The sequence below is a fragment of the Astyanax mexicanus genome, chromosome 9, assembly GCF_023375975.1.
Source record: "Astyanax mexicanus isolate ESR-SI-001 chromosome 9, AstMex3_surface, whole genome shotgun sequence".
In the NCBI taxonomy this organism is placed as follows: domain Eukaryota; kingdom Metazoa; phylum Chordata; class Actinopteri; order Characiformes; family Acestrorhamphidae; genus Astyanax; species Astyanax mexicanus.
This window is the reverse complement of record NC_064416.1, coordinates 23,846,608-23,872,299: the sequence shown is the minus strand read 5'-3', so window position 1 is coordinate 23,872,299 and position 25,692 is coordinate 23,846,608. Positions and strand designations below refer to the sequence as shown.

Genomic DNA, 25,692 nt, shown 5'->3' with positions numbered 1-25,692 from the left:
GGTCAGATGTTTGGCAGTTTAATGACCTACTTGCTATAATAAATAGCTTGCAAAATGTTTAATTGATTGGCATGTTTGGAAGTGATTGTGGTGAACCCATAACTTTATTTTTGTATTTATTAAAACAGTGAAAACACATTGAATGGGGTTCTTCCTCTCAGTTTATGCATTGGCTCATTAAAACCATTAGAAGTCATAACCAGATTTTCATATCAAGAAACTGGGCACTGTGAAATGCATCATTATACAAGGGTTATGATTTGATGTTGTTGCAAGTTTGTTAATCAAATTTTAAATATTTGGCAGTATAAACATGAAACACTTTATAAAATGAGTGTACTCTGTGAAATTTGTTAATCATAAAGGGATGTCTTTACACAGGTAGCACTAGATGTCAGATTTCAACATATGAATAAATGTAAATTCTGGTCTAGACAAAATATAAAATGCTCAGTTTAGATTCAGATTTATTACACATTCATTCACAGGTAATGTTTCCCCATACAGGATTGGCATGCTCAGGCAAGCGGTTTGTCTCTGAATTGGAAATATTTAACACCCCTGTATGATTAAATGTTGCTTGTTAATGAGCTTTTAAATTTAATGGTTAATCTACATGCTGCACAGTCATTCTGTGCCACCATAAGACTTGGAGTCAATGGAACTGAAAATCTTAATATGCACAATTCTAAAGCTGCTTACTGACCATTTTCTCAGAAGCAGTCCTAGTATTTGTGTTGCACCTATCTAAACAGAACCAGTTTGAATGCTCAAAGTTAAATTTCTAAATCTAATTCTCAAGTATAGAATCTTGTTCCATATAAATTTACATTTTACAGTAATAAAATAACATTTCAAGTGTAACCCAGAAATCCAATTTTACAGTGATATAATTCTCAAACATCTCATGTATAACTCATACAGTACAGTATTTTTCTTGCTACATGCTTTAGAATGATTCATTTGACAAGTTTCAGTTAAATAAATCCTGTTTATTATAATTTATACCAATTTATAGTTGCAGTAATTTTCTCAAATGACAACATTAAAGGCCTGCACAGACTTCACACTTAAAGTAAAAGGAAAGGTAAAGAAAAAATATTACACATATTAAAAATCGATGTATATCAGTGAGGGCTCCCATTGGAAATGAGCTTTGGTGTTAAAAGCACTGTAATGGAAGAATAATGTGTCAAGCAGAAAACGTGGACTGCAGCTGTAACCGACAGTAACAGTTTGATGACACCCATACAGTTATCTTCCTATCATTTCTATTGTAATGCTTATTAAGGAGGAGCATTTTTCCTGTCTACAATTTTATTAAGTGATCCCAACCCTTTGCAATAGCACATGGCTACAGGAGGAACTGGTTAGTTGCTGGTTGGTTTGAACTGATGTAAAACTTATAAAATCTGTCTGTCTAATTACATTTCAGCATAGTAAAACAAACTTTAGAATACAGATACAAAAGAGGCATATTTCCAGCAAAGTTAGCCACAACAGCAAGTTCAAACAGACAGTGATGCAGAAATTTTTAACAACGGCAAATAAAAGAGTTTTGCCATCTCAATTTAGATGACATTTATATCTATTTTATACTGACTTAGTTAACACACCATTGCTCCAATACAAAATACACTGACTGCTTAGAGGAAAATAAAGCAAAACTGATGTGAGCATTTTAGCCTGTGTAAAAAAAATGGCCTTGGTTTGTTCACTTTTAACATCTCACTTGGCAATGAATTCCTGCAGTACCGGCATGCAGGTGATGGCTTTTGTGTTCCCAGGAGAGCAGCAAGGATTTTTTAGGCTCAGGGACTAAACAGTTCAGCTGGGATTCACTTACTGTTTACCCTTTAGAAATATAAATATAGATCATTTGATACATCCAGCAGCAAACACATTATCATATACATATGGGCCAATTTGTCACGCATTTTCATAGTTCAATCATAGTTTGTGTATCATTCACCAGGACCAAATTAATGTTTTTAATGAAATGGAGTGTTTTCACACTGTAAAAGGCTTTGCTGCTGAATGCAGACCTTATAGGCTGATTATTACAGCAGCCTGTTTTATCTCAGCATGACCCCATCACAATACTTATGACATCAGTGTGAAGGGGTTAAAAGAGGCAGTGATTGGTTACTGAACTGACTGGGAAACTGATTTTCAAATTTGAGCCCATATAGAAACACTGGTGTGTGTGTATATGTGTGTGTGTGTGTGTGTGTGTGTGTGTGTGTGTGTGTGTGTGTGTGTGTGTATTGTCACTGCCGCACAAAATATATGTACTTTTTAACAGATTTAGTATCTGGCAAATTTACACTGTGTCTAAATCCAATAAAGAACCAATAGAAATGTTCCAAAATAAAATAAAATATTTTTTACATTGACCTCCATTGAAATGTAGGACTTTTTCCTTTGTCTGCAAAATTGCATTTTGGATTTTTGCATGACAGTGACGATATTTATCTTTATCAGGGGAATCCCTCACTTACATCCCCACACTGTGCGTTGGTGTCCCTGGCTGATTTAAGCCGATGGTGGTGCACAACCACCCAGCAAAGTCCACTTCTTCAGCCTCTGACTTCTTTATGAAGGAGTGTACCTAAACACAACATTATCAAAGCATGTAATAATCTTTGTTGGTTATATAGCAATGAAATTAAAAGTATCTAGCATAGTATAATAGCTTTTTCTTACCATCAGTTGCTTCAGATCTGCTCTCTCTGCAGGATTTTTGATTAAGCTAAAAGAAAAAAAAAACAGTACAACATATTTAGACTTCTGAGAAAGTGATATTCTCTAAAAATAAACTAACTTACAATATTAAAGACATGCTAATGGCGTGTAAATGTTAATATATACCATTGCTGCTTCTGTGAGGCATACGTTTGCCATGTTTTCTTTTTCTATTTGCTTAATTCTCTGTTAAAGCTGTGATTAGCATTAGATGTTTAACAGTTTGAGCTGAGAGCTGAACTATGGTAGCATTCATTTCATCTGTCTTATTAACTGGCTTAATATATAGGAGCATTAAGCTGGATTTTTACTAAAGAGACAATAAGATTCAACATTTCAAACCATAACCTTTTAAATATTTGCATTGATGTTAAGTTTTTGGAAACTAGTAGAAACAAAGAACAATATGTGTTTAAAGTTAAAAATATAAAATGAAACAAACACATTTGAATACACATTCAAATAAAATTCATTATAAAATTCCTTTGTGTGGATCTTACACTGATCCTTTCATTTTACATTTGAATATTATTAAAAGTTTTATTCTTAAAGAGAAAAATACAAATAATCAAAGCAAATTGTGTGTTTAAATGAGGGGTTTTAATTGATCAACAGCCCTAGAAATAACCAATTTTCCCCAAAAAGTTGATATATGGTAATTCATTGGAAGAGCTCATGCCCATTCTTTTTGTTAGCAAGCTTGTATAATGATCTGATGTTCCTGTTTCATCCACTAGATGGCGCAGTAGGCATTTAGGTGAACGTTTATGAAACATTCAAATGTCTGAAATACTGTATGTTGCAGTCTGATGTTTTACAGTGGCCGTAACAGCACTAAATCCACAGTTGTCTCCTACCATTTGTTAACAAAATCCTGAAATTCGGTGCCAAAGATGCCTGGTAGCTTGGGCGGTGGCTGAAAATAGAAAGATGATTCAGTTAAGCCAAAGTGAGCCTGTTGGCAAATCCACACTTTAATTCACTTAGCACCAAACAATGGCCTGCTGGCCCATCAGAACAGCTGAGTACGTACCTCATTCACGATGTAGTCTAGCAGCTCAAAGATGGCCATTGGGGGTCTACTGTCTGGTCCGTACGCTGTGAGACAAGAAGGCAATGCAGGGATTTTATTTAAACTTATAACAGCCTAGCAGCTAAACAGAAAGCCAGAGATTGTGAATGTAGAATACAGTGGAGCAGAACAATACAAGAGATAATATTCTTTACTGAGTAAAGCTTGGCACACACTACAAGATTTTTTTAGCCCTAATTTTACCAATGAAAGCAAGTGACTGTCATGTGGAAAATCTGAAACCTTGAGTGATGTTTCTACTGTAAGATGATCTACAACAAAACCTCTGAATTCACCCAATTGAAGTCTAGTTAAAAATGCATTCACATAACACTGGTGTGTTCATCCATACTGTTTATTTAGATTTTCTGTACATACAGAATGTTTGTCCTCTAAACTGGACCTATACGTTTCATAATCAACATTTATCACAAATATGTTTGAATCCTACTGTGCTGTCCAGAAGACATCCTGATATTTCCTGAGATGCCTCAACTGTGGAGGTGTAGCCAACAGGATTTACAAACTGCTCGTAGATTCTTGTAATAGTTCTGATTTTGTAAATCCTGCAATGTGTACCAGACCTAATGTGAGTGTTCCTAGATCCTAAACACTTCATTCTGGGCTTAGAGGAACTCACAGCTGCTGGGCCGGCCAGGGGGCCTGGGTTTGGGGGAGGCCTCGCTGGACGAGGGGTCTCCTTCCATGGGGAGGCCAAAGATCTGCTCCAGTTCTTTAGCATCAGGCGGTGGAATGGGGAAGCGCCCAATCGCCATCTCCACCAGGGAGAGACCCATGCTCCAGATATCAGACTGCACAGAGTAGTGAGTGCCCTGCAGACGCTCCGGCTGGAGGGAGAGAGAGGTGAAATGAGTGATCAAGCTGGAAGAGATATCACTACAAACAAAAGGCAAGCAAAAGACAAATCTTATTAGATGCTGCAACTCAAACATCGATGTGCGACTGTTTACACACAAGTCTAATCTTACTGTACATTGCTTTACATAACTAATAATTATAACTAATGTCTTTATTCCCTTCAAGCTAAATGAATTAGTAAACTACAGGATATTTGCAGATGGGGTGAAGGTAAATATGAATACCACTCTTTACAGTGAGCTTGTGTTTCCTATATTTTCTGATAAACATATATTTAATCTTAAGTTAACTTCTTTGCACAAACAAAAATTGAATTTTTTGTACACTAAACATTTGGTTGAAAATAAAAATTCTATATTGGTAGAGAATTAAGAATTAAGAGAATAAAGAATTATCAGTCTGCCATTAAACTTTTATTTTAAATTTGAAAAATAAAATATTGTCTTTGGAATATTAAGACCTCTGGGAGATGAGTTTACTACACTTTAGGACAAATTATTTTAACTAAACAATGTAAATTACATTTTAAGGATCCTAGGTGAAGAAGTAATGGAAAAGGTGGTAATAAACATAGAACCCTTGGTATATTATATAATTTATATAAATAACTATATCACTGATAAAATCAAATAAAAACTCTCCAGAGTGGCAACTTTTTATCAGGCTTTGGAGGTATGAGGTCTTTGCATGACAGCAGTGAGCATGTTTACATGTATTTGATAATCCAATAACTGCACCACATTGAAGTTTGTAAGTAAATTAATGTGGTTGAATGAACTTGGATAATAAGATAATAGGAAAACTCAGGTGTTTAAATAAGAAAGGCAATAATCAGATATATTTTAATTGCTACCAGCCAGTTTGCTAACAAAATAAGACTTGAGGTAATCATCATGTTGTATCTTGAGGATGAAGATTATTTAAATCCTTCAGTTTCAGCATCACTGCAAATGTGTGTTGTCGCCATCTCACGTGTTGTTCTAAATACATTTTAACTCCAAAATCGGAGAATATTCTGGTTAAAAGTATACAAGAACTGAGAATTATGATTACTGAGCTTAAATCCAGCTCCCTCTATCAGATTTCTTAATCTGATTTTAAGACCTTACGCCAATCTCAGAGATGTGTACATGAATACTTAATTAATTATATAACGCCAGAATGCCTTTATAATTGAATTATATTCATGCAATGCACTCAGTATTCAAATAAGTCCATTTAGAAAAATATTACAAAAATGAAAGTAGGCTTGAAATGGTTTATGAAAATGAGCAGTAAAGGCTCACAGTGAGGAGAAAGAGTGAGGGGTACTTTTCACAGCTTTATAGAATTAGATTAACAAGTGTGACTCACAGACATGTAGGATCTGGTGCCCACAAATGAGTTGGCCATGGAGTCGATAAGCTGTCCACTCACGCCGAAGTCACACAGCTTAATCTCTCCCCGCGAGTTCACCAGGATGTTAGACGGCTTCACATCTGCATTACAGGAACAGGAACTCATGTAATGGAGAAATGAGCAGGATAAATGGAAAAAGTGATCAATCAGAGTAGCTGAGCTGGCTCACCTCTGTGCATGATCTTATGTTTCTCTCTAAGGTAGGAGAGCCCTTTTATCACCTGGAAGCAAGAAAGCAGGATGGAGCACATTAGGAAAAAGAATAATAAAAGAAACAACAACAGATCACCATACAAGATAATGTCTAATTTAGGCTAGAACCATGCCTGCATTTATTGAATTCTAACTCTCTGGAACTGTTCCAATCAATCAATTCCAAAGTTTGCTGAAGAGAGGGGTAATAGTGGTACACACCGCAATGCTAACTTTGCCCAATATTTGCTCTGGAATCTTGCCTGCTTTCTTCAGAGACTGGTCCAGGGAGCCACCGTCCTGTATTGGAAAACAGTGTTTAATATAGAGGATAATGAATAATGTCAGTCTACAGGCTGTAGAAGCACTGCAGCTATAGAGACAGAATGTTTAATGAGCAAACTGAGCAGTGCAGAGATTAACATTAAAATGAACACTTTTTTGTTGTTGTAAGCAATGCTTTTATCTCTATTATTTTGTACATGACTGTTCCTGTATTTTGTATTATTTATTTTGTTATGTTGCACATTGCTGTTTTAATAGTGCACAATGACCATAGACTAATCTAAAACTGGCATAGGCCTCTCTGCTGTAAAAAAAAGAAAAAAGAAAATCGAGAATCGAATCGAAACGAATCGTGACCCTAAAATCGGAAATCAAATTGAATTGAGGATTTAGAGAATCTTAACACCCCTAATACGTACACACAGGCATTTAAAAATGTTTGTTGTGAAATGGTGCATTACAGGTGCCTACAACTCTGGGGTCACCTGATGTAACGTAAACGTTATCAATTCAACCAGAGAAACTACAGTACAGTGTTAATAATGCTATTTTATTTTAAACCCTGGCATGTAGCCTCCCATCCAGCATGTATAACAAAGCCTCTTTAAAGGGTATTCATTTAACTGTACTAAAAAATACATAAACTAATAAAAACTGCAAATGTAAGCTACTGTAAAACAATGTATCAGGTATCAAGTTCATGCATTTAATTTTGTAACCATTTCAAGCAAATACATTCTATGAAAAACCTTTAAGAGTTTTTTTTCTCCACAGTGTGTGAACATTCACCTTGTCACTGTCACACAACTTGAATATAATATTCTGTTCATTAATACAAGTAAACGCTAGTAAAATCACTATAAGCTGTTTTTATAATAGGAGAATTTTTAAACTGATGTATTTGGTATTTTGTTTGGTTCCAACTTCTTAAATGACTGTTCTAATCTTAATATTGTATTTTATATTTATATAAACAAAGAAAGGAGAGCAGTTCTCCTGCTGGTAAAATAGAGTTATAATCAGGCGTACCTCAGAAGTACAGACAGGGTGAGAAAGTATCTCCCCAAATGTATGTTGAAATATAATACATTTTATTATTAAATACAAGCAAACTGGGCTTACAACGTCCAAAGAAGAAAATGCTACGTTACTTTAGTACTGTCTTATAAATATCTATAGAAATGCTATGAACCACAGACATGCTTTGCTGTGAAATACTTCTCCACACTGCAGACTCTAAACATAACTAGCTAGCTACCTTCTGAGAAGTCTATCAGCAGCTGACAATCATGTACTTTACTTAACTGCATATAGAAGACACCAGAGGGTGCTCTGCTACAACAAAAATGGACTTGAATCTAAATCTACTGGATCAGATCGAGACATTCCTAGCTTTCAGCACTTCTGTGAAAAATTGTTACACCACATGTATTTGTATTACATCTAAACAGTTGAACTGAAACATCAGGAGGAATAAAATACAGTAAAACAGTAAAAATACACTTTAAGATTTAGCTTTTAGGAATGCCAATACATCATAAATTAAGATCTAACTTGTTTAGTTTCTATTAGTCTCTTTGTGATAAAGGTGTCCTAAAATGGAAAAAAAATATTTATATTGGCTGTTGAATAAAGAGAGTTTAAATGTTCCTAAAGTTGTACCATGTGCTCCATACAGATGCTGATCTCGCCATCACTGTAGAACGCCCCATAGAAGCCCACAATGTAAGGGGAATTACACTCATGCAGGACTTGCAGCTCCCGGATGATCTGGTTCCTGATGGCAGGCTTGATCTCCAAATGGATCAGCTGAGGGATCACAGAAGAGAAATGGATGATGGGAAATATAGTTCTACAAAGTCATGTGGAGTAATACTGGCTCACAGGCTTCAGCAGGCATGCAAGGCCCCAAAAGCCGAGTGCTGTAGGCAGGATCAGTGAAGCAGAAGAATACAGTGCGTGATCCGCTGAGGACTGCTGTGGACTGCTCTGCACCGCTGTGCACTCAGTCATGTTCCAACGCACACTGTGGGCCATGGATACAGCAGCCCAGATTACAAACAAACCCCATAATTTAATAAATGCTCTTTGTTGTGATGTTCATTTAATTACAGATGCAATCAGATCTCTCCTCTGACATGCTGCACTCCTACTACACAAGCCTTATCCAGAGAGCAGAAAGTGGAATCTAACTTCTGGCCTTGTGTTCTATAAAAAGACATGATGAAATCAAAAATCAATGCCTTCCAGAGATATTGGAGAACAGGGTACAGAGCAGCTTTGTTTAGCTCCCTGCTACTCCAAAAACTGAGGCAAATATCTGTGTGTTAGGATTTTGAGGAGAAACTAAATCTATATGAATATTAGATATTCAAGTGTTTCTCAACCAGTACCTCTACTTTTCATTTATGGTCAAATATCATGGACAATCATAGTTCTCCTGAGAGCTATGTGATTTTCACACATATTGATTGTAGCTCCCTGGTGTCTGCACATTATTTACAATATCACAGAAATCAAGACATTATAGAGCAATTAAGGACAATTAAAGACCTATCAGTGTTCTTTGTGGGCAGGATTTAAAATGTAATTGGTCTGTTTATATGCTCTTCAGATCTATCAGTGTTCCCTGTGTGCAAGATTTCATCCTGATTGGTCTATCCATGAGCTCCAATAGCATATGCTCAGTAAACCTTGAGTGGTATCAGTGTACCTTGTGGGAGGGGTTTACATCCTGATTGGTCTCTCTATATACTCAGCAAACCTATTAGTGTTCCATGTGGGCAGGATTTATATCCTAATTGGTCTCTCTAAATGCTGAGTAAACCCATCAGTATTCTGTGTATGCAGGATCTACATTCAACTGCTCTCTTTAACAAAAGTATAGTATACCGCTTAGTTCTGGTGAACAAATTTTTGAACAAAATTCTGTATCTCTATTTTGTCCGTTGTACGCATATTCATATATTCGTGAAGACCAGCTGCTTTTTTCATTCTGTAAAGCTGTGATGTGATGAAAGCAACAACAGAAATGGTCTAAATCTAAGGTTTCATTCAGATATCATTTAAATACATTATTACTACAATACAATTTGCGCTGAAATATACCTTCCTGGCCATGATGAGTCCAGAGGGTCTATGTGAAACCTTGAAGACCACTCCACCGTTTCCGGCACCCAGCTCACAAATCTTCTCAAAGTCATCGTCCTTCAGCTCCCCAACTTTCTGTTTCTGCGTGAGGAAGGCCTCTAGACGCTTCTTCTGCTGCTCGTCCAGCTCCAGCTCCTCCAGCTTCTTCTGCAGGGCCTCTAGGTTTGTTCTACACACATACACAATTTTTTTTTTTAATGAGAAATAGGTATCTGCCAATAAGCAGAAGGAAAAAGGTCCGGCATTCTTTGGCATCTTTCTTGTATTTAATATGTTTTTAACACTAAGAGTGAAGAGTGAAAATGAAAAGCCTCCAAGCTACAATACCAGAAACAATACTTTATGCACTGTAACTTCATGTACTGTAATTACACACACACACACACACACACAAACACACAAACACAAACACAGGAAGATCTGTGGAATTTGGATTGAGCCATTGTGATGTACAGTACATCTGCAGACCATGACATCACTGTTCTGAACGGTGCATTTTTTATGCCTGTGCTCAATAGGTCTGCATGTAGATGCAATAAGAATTTCTCCACGTGGGATTAAGGTCAATATCAATTTAACATGTACTTTAAATTTAGAAGTACCTCTTTTACATTGATTTTTTTATAATTTATAAATGCAGGGTAGGTTCCTGATATGTCTGCAATGCTGCCTAGTTTAGTTAAACTGATCTATCTGCAGTGTTGGGAGTAACGGCGTTAAAACTAACGGCGTTACTAACGCCGTTACTTTTTTTCAGTAACGAGTAATCTAACTAATTACTATGACTGTAACTATAACGCCGTTACCATTTCCGACACCCCGTTACTGCACGTTACTTTAGCAGCTCTATGAACTTTTTTTTTTATTTCGCTTTGCCCTGGTTAACCCCTCCTCTGTCCGGTGAACTGAGCTTCTGGCCGCTGTGCCTGTGGTTTGGCGTGGTGAAGTGAGGCACAATTGTGACGATTTGCGTGCTCTAATCAATTCAGTGATTGCCGTGGACAGCCCAAGTTCCGAATTAAGGACGTTAAGCTCTTTTTAGCGGCTCCGGTTTTTGTGGTGCTGCTGCTTTCTATTTTAGAGCTTAGATTCTCTGCCCGAATCCCACCTGACCTGAGGACCGACCCGAAATCAGGCTCCTATTTTTATTTTATATAAAGCTCTGGTGTGATAATCACAATGTTGCTAAGTAACCAATTATTATTGTTCACTAAAGCGAACGAAATAGCGAAAATTGAAAGTGAAAAACATTTGTGTTAACTGAATCTAATAAAAACGGTAATTAAAAGGAAAAACATAACTATCTCGAACTGTATTTTGTGTTTATAAAACTAACTAAAACGAACTGAAATTACTGATAGAATACCCTCATTTTTGTGTTTAATTTATTTATAAGCGCTGTTGTACAGCGGAGTTGTACAGCGGGAGTTGTTGTGCCGAGCGCGCGGCACTCGTGGTCCGTTAGTTCTTGTGTAAAGAGCTCGCGCTAGCAAGCCCACCCTAAAATGAACAGAAAAAATAAAAACAAAATAAAATTAAACTATAATAAAAATGAAAACTGTAATCACGTAGCTCTGGGCGCACGTGAACGCCTCCGCGTTTGACTTGCAGCATTGTGTGTAGCTGTTCTTAAAAATCATTTAAATTAAATAATAGTTCTATGCTTCTATGTTACAGTGTTAATTAACATAATTCTGATTATATTTCGCTCATTCAATCAGCCCGAAAACAGACAGTTTATGGGGCGGATCGGGTCAGGCTCATAATGACAGTTTATGGTTCGGGCTTGGGCAGAATGTGCACGGGCTCCGGCTGGGTCGGATTTTTTGGGCACGATCTAAGCTCTATTCTCTTTTGGTGAAGCTGTTATATTAATACCATTTTAACGGGCATTAAATTGTTGTTTTTGTCCATTATTTTGTTTTATATATACATATTTCTTTTGAGTGTGGCTTGGTTTGTTAAATTTCATCCCCAGACGCGTTTTTCCGCTTTTTTCAGTATTACAAGTTTTAGTAATTTTCTTTGGTTGTGTGGAGAATTTCGTTTTATTTTTTTGAAATTCGTTAGATTATATTTTTGTCAACATTTTGGGTTTATTTTCGTTTGTTATTTTTTGTTATTTTTCTAATAATAATAGTAAATGCATAATTGATTTCCTTTTTTTGACGGGCGAATAATAAAAAGTAACGCGATAGTTACTTTTCTGGTAACTAATTACTTTTATAGTGGAGTAACTCCCTTAGTAACTCAGTTACTTTTTTGGAGAAGTAACGAGTAACTATAACTAATTACTTTTTCAAAGTAACGTGCCCAACACTGTCTATCTGTATAAAGATTCCAAACTATTTAAACCTGCATGTCCAAACAGTCATCGTAGGGTAACCATCCCTTTAAGAACGTAGCCCTAAACATAAGTAAAATCGAAACCTGAAGATCCTTACTGCACGTTCAGTAATTATTAATATTAACTGTACCTAATGTTTCTCAAATTGTCTCCATGCTTAACTGAGGTAAATCTTAAGCTCTATAGACTGCCATGGTAAAATATCACAGTAATTAAAATCTAAAATATATATATAAATGCATTTTTGATACAGAACAAGTTTAACACAAACAGTTCAACATGTCTGGAACTCTCAGTCAACCATGTTTTCATTATATGCCATTTTCGCTAAGATATTCCACCCTCTCATTGTCCACTGTGTCGTGCAGCTTGCCCTGAGTGAGCGTCCCCACGAGGAATTACTGGAAATCAGTATCAATAACCAGGAATCCAGGAACTTCAGCAAAACTTCAGCTAGGACAAAGGCAACACTATTGAATGGGCTACTGTACACAATACGACCAAAGTCACTGTGTGTCTGTGTGTGTGTGTGTGTGTGTGTGTGTGTGGGTGGGTGGGTGGGTGGGTGTAACTAACAACAGTTTAGACAGTAGACATCAGGAACACTGCTTGAGGAAACTGGCAGTTCCTCTGAGCATGTGTGCCTCTCCTTCGGCTCTGTTGTCATGGTGATGCATTTCCTTAGCTTTCCGTTTGCGGAGTGAACCTCCCTGACCTTCTATTCTCCATCTCTTCTTCTTCTTCTTCTTCTCCCATAGCAATCTCTTTCTCTTCACTACTGCAGACCTGCACCTTCAAACACATTCCTCACCCAAAACATCCAACACTGCTAGAGATGAGTGAATGTCAGCAGCCTAATACCATAAACATAAACAGGCTCTTCTTCTTCTTAATCCCCATCAATTACTATCACTTTTTGGCTGAAACAGTTTAATATCAATATAAGTCAGGCCAGACATATGGAATAGCGATAAACTGAATAAAAGATCAAACTTTATTGATCCAAGTCATGTCAGCCTCTCAGAAAATAATGTCCTTCAGAGATATTGATTTAAAGGAATCAGACTTACACTGTTTCTTTATTATCCAGGGGTGGACATGGCCTATTTTGCTGACCAAAAAGACTGTGGACCAATAGGCATAGACATGCTTTGGATTTATTTATTTATTATTTGTGTCTTTTATCAGTCTTATTAATTTAGATACTGAACTTAATACCTTAAACTAGATTTAGCTGGAATCCCTACATCCCCATCCCCTAATCACTGCACTGGTTATTCTAACAGTGTGATGACAGCAATAATCCTCCTATATCTGAGCTGGTCTGCACAGGTTCAAAGATGACACTTTCCATACATCCCACTGACTGGTGGACTAAACTTAGTCTAGCAGTGGCAGGGAGTTGTTTAAAAACTCCAGCAGCACTGCTGTGCCTGATCCACTCATAGCAGCACAATACACACTAGAGGTGGGTGATACCGGGAATTTTGGTATCGATCCGATACCAAGTAAACGCAGGGCCAGTATTGCCGATATCGATACTGATACCGATACTTTTTAATATTTAAGCTTTATAGATCCAAATGATCCAAAAACCTAGGATATAATTTCACCAAACATTGTAAGTGATAACAAAATACTTTAGTATCACAATCAACATTTTTTGTTTAGAAACAATGGAACAGTAACAAAACAAAGTTTAAAAATAAAATAAAAAAATATAAAAAAAATAAAATAAAAATTCTCCCCTCACTAGACATCTTTTCTAGTTCTTTGTTTCTTTGTTTCTTTTTTTTTAATAGAATTGTCATTTGGAAAAACAATAAAAAATAAGGAATTGTCTTCCTTTCAGTGCAATTCAAATGCAAGTTTTTCTTAAATAAACAGAGTGTAAAAAAATATCACTCAACACAAATCTCCTGAAGTAGAGGCGTGTCGACTCGAGGAGAGCGCTGAGTGGGCGGGGCCAGGCTGAGCCTACCTGCGTGGCGGTTTGGCTGGCTTTGCTGAGCCATGTGACGCATGTGCAACAACAAGAGACCAGAGAGTAGACTGTGGTGAATCTCGTGCGAAGCAGTCAGTGCGTGCGGCAGAGAAAAAAGCTTGAATATCGATATTTTTACACGAGTATTGCTCAATACCAATACCAGCGTTGGTATCGATATTATCGATATTTGGATCGATCCGCCCACCTCTAACACACACTAACACACCAGCAACATGTCAGTGCACTGCACTGGAATAACCCACCACCCAGCTAATACCTGCTCTGTGGTGGTGTGATGTGTGTTTTTTTTTTAATAAAAGTACAAATAAGTCAACAGATATTATTTTACTTATTGGTCTACAGTGGAAGCTCTTAATAAAGCTGACATTTTGCTGCCTGTGATACTGTTATATAACAGTGCTGCAACTTAGTGGTTTTGTGTATGTCATTATAATGCACAGGAGGTTTAGCTGTTTAAAGAATGCATGAAGCAATATTCACATTTTTACTCCTTAATTACTTTGTAAATCAAAAAATGCAGAGACCTTCCAGAGAAAAACCTACCCAGAACAAAACGTACCGTGTACAGGACATTTCTCTTTGCCACAGGGAATGTGAGGCACAGCTGTGATTTTCGACAATCTCATTCATTCTTGTCATGGTGAAATCCAGCTTAGACACAGAGCTCAAAATAAGAACATGAAAATGACTTAGGAATGATAACCAACTTCAGAGATCTATTGAATCTTAAGATCATCATTGTACTATTCTTTCAAACAGACAAAAATGTATCTGTATCTTCCACTTTTTTCATATAGAACAGGTTTCAATCAAATTAGCATTTTAGCTCCAATCCAAAGGTCTGGCTAGTCAAAAAAGCCCATGTTAATAGTTAAAATTCATGTGATGAACCATTACTGTAATGAAACCCTAAAAGGTCTGTAAAAAAACTGTATCTTCTTTAAGTGAATGAGAGTTCAGTACATGAAATGGATATATGTGTACCTCAAACTCTCCTTAAATAACAAACTGTTTTATAACAGTCTTGACTCATTATATTTATACCCCCCAGAATTTAAATATACCTAGTCCACTAGCAAAATCTTCAGTAAAAAAGGCAAAAACAGGCAAAAACAGAAACATTTAAAAGTGACCTCAAGAAAATATTGTTGATTGGAGAGCTCCAAGCTCTGCTGATTGTGTTTAAGTGTTTTCCTCAAACTAAAGCTAACAGTAAAGCTAACAGTAGTATTTTACCAATTCCTCGCTTCATCGGTGCGCTCAAAAACAAGCTGGACTACCTTGGCTCTCTAACAAACAGTTAGATTTAATAGTAATATAAAAAAACTGAGAGGAATTAGTGGGGGCAAGGTTAAAAGCTGATGAGTTTTCAGCAAAAAAGAAACATGAGAATGCTTAGGGTTAGATGCAAGAGGGAGGTGTTTATTAAATACATAGAGCAACATTGAGGCTTAAGCCTAGCCACATGGCTTCCACAGGCCTTAAATAGCACCAAACAGGAAGTGTGATGGCACCTTCTGCTATTTGGGAGGTAAACCTGTCTATAAAAGTCCCCTCAAAAAAACATAATAGTTACCTCACCGAATTGAGACATGAATGGCCTTCACCACAGCAAACAACCACAGATAAGTACTGATATGTTTTTCTTTATTCTTAGATTCTTAGACTTCTGAACATATTTCTGGCCAATAAAATGAACCTACCAAATATTTAATCATTTATTATACTTACATTCTAATTGCAGTTTTCTTTTTTGTAGATTTTACTCTTCTCCTGTTAGTGATTAAGATTTAAAGCCACAAAAAAAACTTTATAAATTATTAAAGATTATTTCAAACAAGTGTCTCTCTATGTCTATCTACAATGTCCCTTCTAAATCATGGTGTCCCTATTTAGATATAATGTCAGAGTAGCTCTTATCAAGGGTGCTGTTAACTCTGGTTAACTTTTTTATTTGGTTGATTTATTTAGTTTATTTAGTAGTTTTTGCCATAATATGAATTATAACTCAAATATTCACTGTATATCAACTGTACCCCTTCACAACACAACTGATGCTCTCAAACACATTAAGAGGACAAGAAACTCAAGAAATTAATTAGCACAGCTGAAATCCATTTCAGGTGACTCTACCTCACAAAGCTGATTTAGAAAATCCAGCCAAGATGTGCAAAGCTATCATCTAAGCAAGAGGTGCTACTTTGAAGAATCTAAAATGTTTTTCTTAGAATAAATCTATAATGACACTTTTCACCAGTACTGTATGTGATGAACTTTGATTATCATGTTTAAACAATTTTTGCCACAACCACACTGTATATTCCTCAAGTACCTTCTTGATAAATGCACTTAGGCCGATTCAAATTTGTGCAGAAATAAGTCTGACTGCAGACTCCTCAGTGCTGTGCTCCTGAAGGCTGTACTGATGGTGCTTTGGTGCCACAGTGCCTCGGAACACCAATAATAAATGTCATTGTTATAAAAAGGGAATTCATGTTCCATGTGCTGCAAAGAGCTCTGAAAAACCCAGTCTCAAGGACCTCAGCCATTCAGATGTAAAATATGTTTTGCCACAGTTGGGCCTATCTCAGCTGCAGCATCGTTGCCTATGAGATGCTCTTACACATATATTTACATCAAAATCTGGCTCAGAAGTGGACCCCAATATGAAAGCAGATATTTTTCACTTTAATTAGACCAAAAGCACAACACGGACAGCTAAGCACCTTCTAGAGAGCGAGCAACACTCAAGAGGCCTCAAATCTCCGGCTCCCTCTCTCTTTCTCCACCACCGACACCCACAGCAGTGTGAGGGTTAAGTGCTCTCTCGTTTTTTTTGCCAACACATAACCATGGTGACGAGTGTGATGTGTGAGCACGTGTGCGTGAGGAAAAGCGGTGGAGTGAGAAAGGGAATGGGTGAGTAAGTGAGTGAGTGAGCGAGCGAGTGTGGGTGGGTGGGTGGCGTGGGTGGTGTGTGTGAAGAGGAGGCGATGAGCGGCCCTGAGAAAACTGCACGCGCTGCCCAAGGGAGAGTGCACAACTCCATCACGCGTGCCAGCCTGCACACCCCAACGCCAAAGTTTCATCCAAAAATAAATCTTAAAAAAAAACGAATCTTCATGTAAAGGTGTTGCTGTGAAATAATGACTCCGAATAACTTTTAAGAACAAGTAGTTCAGTAAAAATATATCAGGTAAAAAAACCAAGTCCAAGTACTGACATACTAAAGTGCAGTGAAAATTCTTCATGAAGGTAAAGTTCACAAAAACTCTAAGAAATGACAAGGGTGGTAGTTTTAAAAGTTGTGGCCACAAGATACAGTCATATGAAAAAGTTTGGGCACCCCTATTAATCTTAATCATTTTTAGTTCTAAATATTTGGGTGTTTGCAACAGCCATTTCAGTTTGATATATCTAATAACTGATGGACACAGTAATATTTCAGGATTGAAATGAGGTTTATTGTACAGAAAATGTGCAATATGCATTAAACCAAAATTTGACCGGTGCAAAAGTATGGGCACCCTTATCATTTTATTGATTTGAATACTCCTAACTATTTTTTACTGACTTACTGAAACACAAAATTGGTTTGTTAACCTCATTGAGCTTTGAACTTCATAGTCAGGTGTATCCAATCATGAGAAAAGGTATTTAAGGTGGCCAATTGCAAGTTGTTCTCCTATTTGAATCTCCTCTGAAGAGTACCAAACCAATTTTGTGCTTCAGTAAGTCAGTAAAAAGTAGTTAGGAGTATTCACATCAATAAAATGATAAGGGTGCCCATACTTTTGCACCGGTCAAATTTTGGTTTATTGCATATTGCACATTTTCTGTTAGTACAATAAACCTCATTTCAATCCTGAAATATTACTGTGTCCATTAGTTATTAGATATATCAAACTGAAATGGCTGTTGCAAACACCCAAATATTTAGAACTAAAAATAATTAAGATCAATAGGGGTGCCCAAACTTTTTCATATGACTGTACCATATCTTCCTAAATTATATGGTACGCATTACAAACAACAAATTCTGACTCACATTATAGTGATCTCTTTATATCACAATGTAAAAGGTTTCCTGTCAATTTTACAGGGAGTTAATGGTAACAACAGTGGCAATAAAATATTGTAAAATTACAGTGATTGACTCTGGAGAAAGAATACAGCATATTACTAATAAACTGTAAATGTATTATTTACAGAGTATTAAAGCTTTTTAAAAGTAGGTTTTGGCTTATATAAATACATTAAAATAGCATGAAATCACACTTTGCAGAAGGAACTTGCACTTACGGCCTACGACACTATATTCAGGCAGTCAACCATTATATCATATAAACTGCAAACTGCATACCCAAGCAAAGTTAGCCCTGGTAGGCAAAGGTCCACTCTGATTCTGAGTTAGGGGTGGGTGGGCACGCCCGTTATGCAAATAACGGATGTCAGGGACTTCCAAGCATTTTTCTACAAGACAATGCAAAACCACATGCGACACACGTTACTAGAGAATGGCAGCAGAAGAGGGTATGGTTAATACCATCTGTAAGACCTACAATCTAACATAAGCATTGTATTGTACACGATTGTGTATAAGAAATTGGAACTTATTCAGTGTCATTATAACATGTGACTTTTGTTTTCTGTGTTTGTCCGTTTTCATGCTTATTCACTGACACAAGCATCCATTAGGCCTCAATTTTGTGGTAAATAAAGTGTGTGGTCATGCAGGAGGCAGGATATTGCAGTGTTGAGGTTTAAACATTCCTCCTGAGTTTAAAGGCAAAGTACAGTCAGAGCTGTACATGGGCTGAGGCTGGGCAGCGCTAAACCACAGACAGGTACACATTCCTCTGAACAGGTAGCGCAGTACCAGAGCAAGTGGTTAATAATTAATCGTGCTCTTTCAGCCGGTTGCTGCTTATCTGTGTGGTCCAGCCAGCGGCACACACACAGGTTTTAGTGTCGCCAGGGACAGGTGGGGCAGTCGAATTCTCTGTTATGGTTTATTATTATTGGAGAAGTGATGTTCTCTGTTTGGATGAGCTTCTGAAATCATAAGACAGGCCACATACTGAGCAATATGTGTGCTCTGAACTGCAAGCCTTGAAAAGAATGATAATTTAGTGATGAACCCTTTTAAAATCGGCCTAAATTTGTCCTTTTTTTAATTTTAAGATTTCATTTTGATGTGTTAATATAAGATTTATTAACTAATTTCTAACTTTTTTCAAAAATTTGTTTTATGTCATTTTATAAAGGCAGCCTGGCAATTTGGCTTGTTTTAAGCATTATTTCTTGACAAAAAGTAAATAATCTGTTCTTATTTGAATCAAAATAAATTCATATATTAGATTAAATCCCTTTCAAAAAGGTATATTACATTATTATAATATTCTCAAAACAGTGTATCTAGTGTATCTGTCCTAAACATAAGTCCACACTGGGGAAATGTACTATCTATATATAGCTATGTATGTGTGCATGTGTTATTTTGCATTAATTTATAAAATATCAGGGAAAACAAATTGGACAAACCTTTTGAAAACTGAAATGATAAAACTTTAAGCTTTAAGGTTAGTTCTAAATTTGACACCTATGGTGACACCTAAAGATGTCATTTCGCTAGAAATCACTGCTCGCCCACTGCAGAGTCGTGATGGGAGTATTACAATGCTGTTAGCCAATCAGAGGCATTATGTTTACATGTCATGAATATTCATTAGTAAGAGGTGAAATCCTGTCGTTGTTCTCCACTCACTTCTCCACCAAACTAAAATAGCCTGAAACAGGAGCACCAGAGCACTTTTTCACAAAAACTGGCATAATAGACAACCGTACTGGGACACCTGTTCATTCATACATTTTTCTAAAAATCAAACATATTAAAGAAATATTTTTATGTTCTTAAGCTCATGTTGGAGTAACACTGTCTATCGTGCAGGGAAGGTTTTCTACTAGATTTTGGAGCATTGCTGTGAGGATCTGACTGCACTTAGTGATAAAAGCCTTAGTGAGATCAAGATGTTAGATGATCAGCAGCACACTTCCTCCCCAACTTCCTAACTCATCCCAAAAGTATTTCATTGGTCCCTTTATTCCAGAGAACACAGTTCCACTACTCCACAGTTCAGTGCTGAAGGGATACCTGACTGACTATATAAAGTCTTCATTTTGAATGTGCTTTACATTCTGATTTGTGCTGTTGTGCTGGAAGCATCCTTTGCAAGGTGAAGTGTGGTAGGGCTCTGGGCAGCGGGAAGGTTTTTTCGCTGATCACGGACATTGCGGACATTCAAAAAGTGTTAGTGGCAGCACCACTGGCACACCCCTGCTTGGACTGCAGGACTACATGCACAAAGACTGTAGGTAATGTGTGGGTGTACCACTACAAGAACTGTGTGCAAATACTGAAGCGGCATGGGATGGATTCTTGCAGGATCTCACATTACACTCCACTTCTACACTACATCAACACTACAACTAATTTCTGTAGTTCAATAAATACTGGCCATATTAGTCTAAATCTTTTTGCATTTATTGTTCCTGGAACTATTTTTGGTGATGAGTGTATAACACTGTTGCTGTATACACTGCATATAACACATGCACAAATCTACATCCTGGCATAGTTTTAAAATGTGTGTGGCTTTAGTTTCCAAGAAGTGGTAGAAAAATTGGGCTCATAATTCATGGCTCCCCAACACCGCTGCATCTGTTAAGCGTTGAAGGGTATCAAATAAAAGAGGAAAATTATAAAGCGTATTTTAATGCAAGGAAATCCTGCCTATTACACCTGATAATAAAAAGTAGGTCCTCTGTCAAAATAAATGACTCTCCTCTGTCCAGATGACTGCCACCACATAACAGCGTTAGTGAGCCGGAAAGTGGACTTACTGTAAACCCCATCCATACACACACTCTCAGTCACATTTTGGTCAGTTGTGACTTCCAGTTTCTCTGACTCACCATGGGAAGAGGCATTCCACAAATCCGTCCTCTATAAAACCAGCTTCCGCAAGCCTGAATCATAGCTCTGCAGACACACATTCCAAAGCCTGCTCGCCACAACCTGTCCTGGCCTCACTAAAGGAATGTACTCTATTACTCTTTTGTCACTTTGAACAAGCTCCTGAAAACTCCCTGTTCTTCAGCATTATCAGCTCCCAAATGTGTTGATGCTGCTTGCTAATCAATTATTTCTCATTTTATCCCATTGTCTCCTCGGTTTGGAAGGGCAATTACCCAACCCACCCCCGTCAAGCACTAGTAATGCCCACCAACCATGCCCTCAAAGTCTACTAAATGTCTCCTATGTCACATTTGAAGCCAATCATCACCCCTTTTAGCCTCTGATGTAGCATCTCTGGTTAACCACCACACTAGAAGAACAGTGCAGATAGACCCAGCTCTGATACATCAGTTAACAGATGCCTGTGCTCACCAACATTACCTTGGGAATGATGAGGAGAGAGAGTGCTATCTACCCTCTCAGATGTGCTCTCTCGGATTCTGGCAAGAAGCAAGACCCGCGATTCGAACTGCCGATTCCTCGGATCATAGTGGCAGCACCTTAAGGCTTGTTTATACTTGTGCGTTTGTGTGTCCATGACTCTGTGCCACTCTGCACTTTAAACCTTGAAGGCGGGAATGTGTGGGCAGAAACACAAAGCTCTGCAGACCAATCACAGCTGCTGCTGTTCATGTCGAGCAACTCGCAGTTTCATTTCTGGGGAGCTGTATGTCAAACTAAGGCATGAGGATCACAGCTACTATAAATTGTCCCTAAGTCACCTACACCATTCAGAGTCCCTACTGTTTCATATAAAGATGCTAATACTTCACTTAAAGCCAGCAGAAAGTGTGTTGTCTCTTTGGGGATTTTGAACTTAGACAGTGTTCCTCAGGTACAGAGAAGAGCAAACCCTTTGGCCCAATCCCTTTTCTAATTGGACCCCTTCCACTGAGTTACAAGGGGAAGAGCTCTTTAAGAACCTGATATATCATATAAATAAATAAAGCTTTTTTACTATTAGACTTATAGCTCTGTAGGCAACCCAAGCAGTCTGTTGTTATAGTAGAAGAGCAGTTCAGCACCGTCAGTGCTGCTGGAAGTTTTTATCACTGTGTAAAAACAGTCCTTCTTAACGGCCCACAAGACACTCTTGGTTGGATATTTGTGGAATATTGACTATTTTCAGCCCAGCAGCACAACTGTGCCTTATCCACTCATACCAGCACCATGTCAGTGTCACTACAGTGCTAAGAATGACCCACCACCCAAATGACCACTGCTTTGTGGTGGTCCTGTGGGACTGGGTCCTGACCACTGAAGAAGAGTGTGGAAAAGGATAAAGTATATAATCTACCTCTCTGAATGGCTCATATGATGACGTCTTTATAACTGAATTGTGCAAAACTTTCACTAAATATATTTTGAGTTGCCAAAAGAACTGGCATAACCTGATTGTGTAACCTGTAACCACTAGTCTACAATCTGTGAACATACTGTACTGCAGTAGGAGAAAATAAAGTCAGCTGAAACATTATGTCCTCCTACACAATCATTTCCAACACTTTGAAAAGAGGCTTGAATCAATGCAGTGCCATGTGTAAAATAGAACGCCTCTGTACCTCTTCCCGCACCTCTGAATCAGTAATGGTCTCTCAAGGCCAAAGCATAAGAGTGAAAGAGAAGTGTCTGGGCCCCGGAGCGCCGGTGAAACAAGAGGCAATGACACGGACCACTGAGTCCAGGCCGCCAGCGCTGTGATTGGCTCTTGGCTCAGAGAGAGAGAGAGAGGAACAGGACCACAGGCCTGCCACATGAAGCTGCAGACAGACACGGCAGCCCTCAGCATCTCCAGACAGCCTCTAAACAAAGAGGCCAGCACCGGGCACTGGGAGCAGGGCTTTGTTTGTTAATGGTGATAGCTGCTGCTGCTGTAAATGATCCACCGTGATTGCTTAACAACGTGAAATGAGACGATTGCACTCAAGCTTCAAGAAGTGGAGCATGCTGTCAAAACCGATCAGCCTCTCCATTTGTTCCCGGAGTTCTTAAGACTTGGGTTCCTAAGGTTCTGGACATCCTCTGCCCTCATATTACCTAATGATAGATTGAGCCGTGCTTTCCTATCACTACACACAGTCACGCTCACATGGAAACAACTAGAAACAAAATCTGTTTACCTAACTTATGGCTGTGAGGGGGCGAGAAAGACTGGACAGGTTATTTGATGGAGGAATCATTACTGTGTGTTGGCCACTCTGGCCCACTGTGATAAGGGCTCTCTGTGTGGAGAGCAAACCTCCCCCTTCTGTTTTTAGGGATGTCATCTGATTCTTAGTAAAATTATGCAACAACAACAACTTATTCCCAATCAATTTGCTCTTAAGTCTATTTGGACATGAATGAGCACTGTGTGCATTGGTTCAACACTGTATATATTATCTGTATATATAACCTTATTTACAGTTTTATTCTTCGTCTTACTATTATTTCACTCCTAGGGTTTCACCATATATCATATCCAACAGAACGGAAGCACTTGTTTATTTGTTGTTTGTTTCTCATCCCTTTCTCCTATTCACTCCTAGTTTTATTTGCCAGACAGTCACCAAGTTGTGTGTATTCTTTCTTTTTATCCTTATACATTATGTACTTTCACAATATAGAGTATATTGAGGATATCCTTAGTGGTTGTAAAACGCATTTGAGAAAATTTAAAATCATGTTTTTTTTAAGATTCTGCAATTACTGATTTTTAGTCATTGTCTGCAATTATGAGTATCACAATAACTACTGTGTATTTTGAAAGTGTCTGTAAATACTGATGCAATTATGTGTGGCTGTCATTGTAAACACATGAACAAAGAAAGAAATAGTTCCTATTTGTGTGCCAACAAGCATTTCTGATACTCTAACTCTGAGCTAACCTGAACTTTCATTAATTCACTTTAAAATACCCATTGCTTATGTTGTCTCGTTTGTTTACTGCAGTTTGATGCACCATTTTTAAATTGTCATTTTTAAAGTGCCAGGTACACAGTCTAAAACAGTACTGCATTGGCAGGCCTTTTAGTAAAAGAATATAACAATGAAAGTGTTTTCATAACACTGTCCTAGTGTCCTTAAAGCCTAGCTGTCTAGCTTGCAAGGCTTTTAAATATACACTGTATTTACACTTTCTCAGAGGAAATAAGCATTATTATAAAACCTTTTATAACTTTTTTAAAAAGAGAAAAACAATATGAGCCTATGATCAAAACAGAAGAGTATGAAACAGTATTGTTCCTTTTCCACTACACAGAATACCACTGTATTGTATAACACAGCCTGATGATCAGCCAGTGTCATCCCCAGTAATTATAGTATTAAACCATGTATCTTACTGAAGGAGCATCATTTAGTTGGTTTTCCTGTTAGGGTTAAGCTTCTGAACCAGACCAGACCATACTCACTCCGAGGCACCGGTTCCGTTAACGGCGTTCCCATCAGGAATTGGGTTGAGCTGGATCGGTTCTGGCTTCCTTCGTTTCTGCATTACGACTCTTGATGTCTTGCAGTTTAGCAATCAGAAATAAATCAAGGGAAGAAGGCTGATCCGCAGAAATACCCGCGTGCTGCTGTAGAGAGAGCGGTCTGATGCATAGGGTATATATACAGCTAATCACACCCAGTGGCTGTCTGAGAAAAATGCACACAAACACGACAACACGAGATAAATAAAGTAGACTATTAAAACAGGCACGCGCTCTCCTCGGCGACTAGCACAGCACTGCTCAGCCCCCTGTACAGACAGAAACACAATATACACCAATACCGCACTGATATGGGTGGATATATGACTGTGGAGATGGGCTGGTTGCGTCACGAAAATATTTACATCTGTCTTCCGGAGAGCGTGGCTTAATGCTGGGCAATGTCTCCACCTGCTGGAAGAAAAAACTAGCACAAATATCTCCTTTTTAACTTTTGGGTTTTTTTTAACCCTTTTAGACCTAGTGATAAAAAAATAAAAGAATGCTATGCACTCAAAAACAGGATTCAATTAAAAATAACAATACACTAAATAATAAACTAATATATAATATGTATCAAACATAATATTTGTATTTTATATCGTTTATATATATATATATATATATATATATCGTTTATATATATATATATATATATATATATATATATATATATATATATATATATTCAAATGTGTGTAGATATTGTGGATGTGTGTATATTTCTAAACTGTAAAAAATTGCAGCAACTGTGTTTTCTCTGCCACGTTAGCTGGGATGCTACCCTGCTTTACTTCAGTTGGCAGAATTTTAGTATTCCAATGCAGTCTGCTGTTTGATTGGCTAATAAATGTATATCCTGAAGATTAATAGGATAATAGAATACACAAGAAAAAAGAAAGCACACCATGTCCATTGCAATTGATGCAGTGTCTGAAAGGATTAATATTCTTTACAGTTTCAAGTTAATACAAAGAAACCACAATAGAATACAGCATGAAAATGTGCATTAGAGAGAAAAGAAAGAAAGAAAGAAAGAAAGAAAAAAGAAAGAAAGAAAGAATCCTAAAGATAAAGAACTAAAAA

The 25,692-nt window shown here is 37.5% G+C and overlaps 1 protein-coding gene across 1 annotated transcript; it reads right to left on the bottom strand.

Annotated features, from left to right (window-relative positions):
* Window positions 1-971: 971 nt before the first annotated feature.
* Window positions 972-24,931, bottom strand: map2k1 (mitogen-activated protein kinase kinase 1). Its single transcript, XM_007249157.4, has 11 exons — window positions 24,547-24,931; window positions 9,680-9,890; window positions 8,234-8,380; window positions 6,509-6,586; window positions 6,264-6,315; window positions 6,050-6,174; window positions 4,458-4,665; window positions 3,779-3,843; window positions 3,603-3,661; window positions 2,707-2,752; window positions 972-2,611 (listed from the first exon to the last, which is right to left on the bottom strand). Exons 1-11 carry the CDS (start codon window positions 24,627-24,629, stop codon window positions 2,498-2,500), a joined length of 1,188 nt encoding a protein of 395 aa, XP_007249219.1. The 5' UTR covers window positions 24,630-24,931; the 3' UTR covers window positions 972-2,497.
* Window positions 24,932-25,692: the final 761 nt, after the last annotated feature.

Excerpts from the sequence above, each read along its gene's own strand:
- map2k1 (XM_007249157.4), bottom strand. The coding sequence starts at position 24,629 with ATGCAGAAACGAAGGAAGCCAGAACCGATCCAGCTCAACCCAATTCCT. Across the intron at positions 3,662-3,778 it reads TAGACTACATCGTGAATGAG|CCACCGCCCAAGCTACCAGG; the intron begins GTACGTACTCAG and ends TTCTATTTTCAG. Across the intron at positions 2,753-3,602 it reads CAGGATTTTGTTAACAAATG|CTTAATCAAAAATCCTGCAG; the intron begins GTAGGAGACAAC and ends TTTTTCTTTTAG.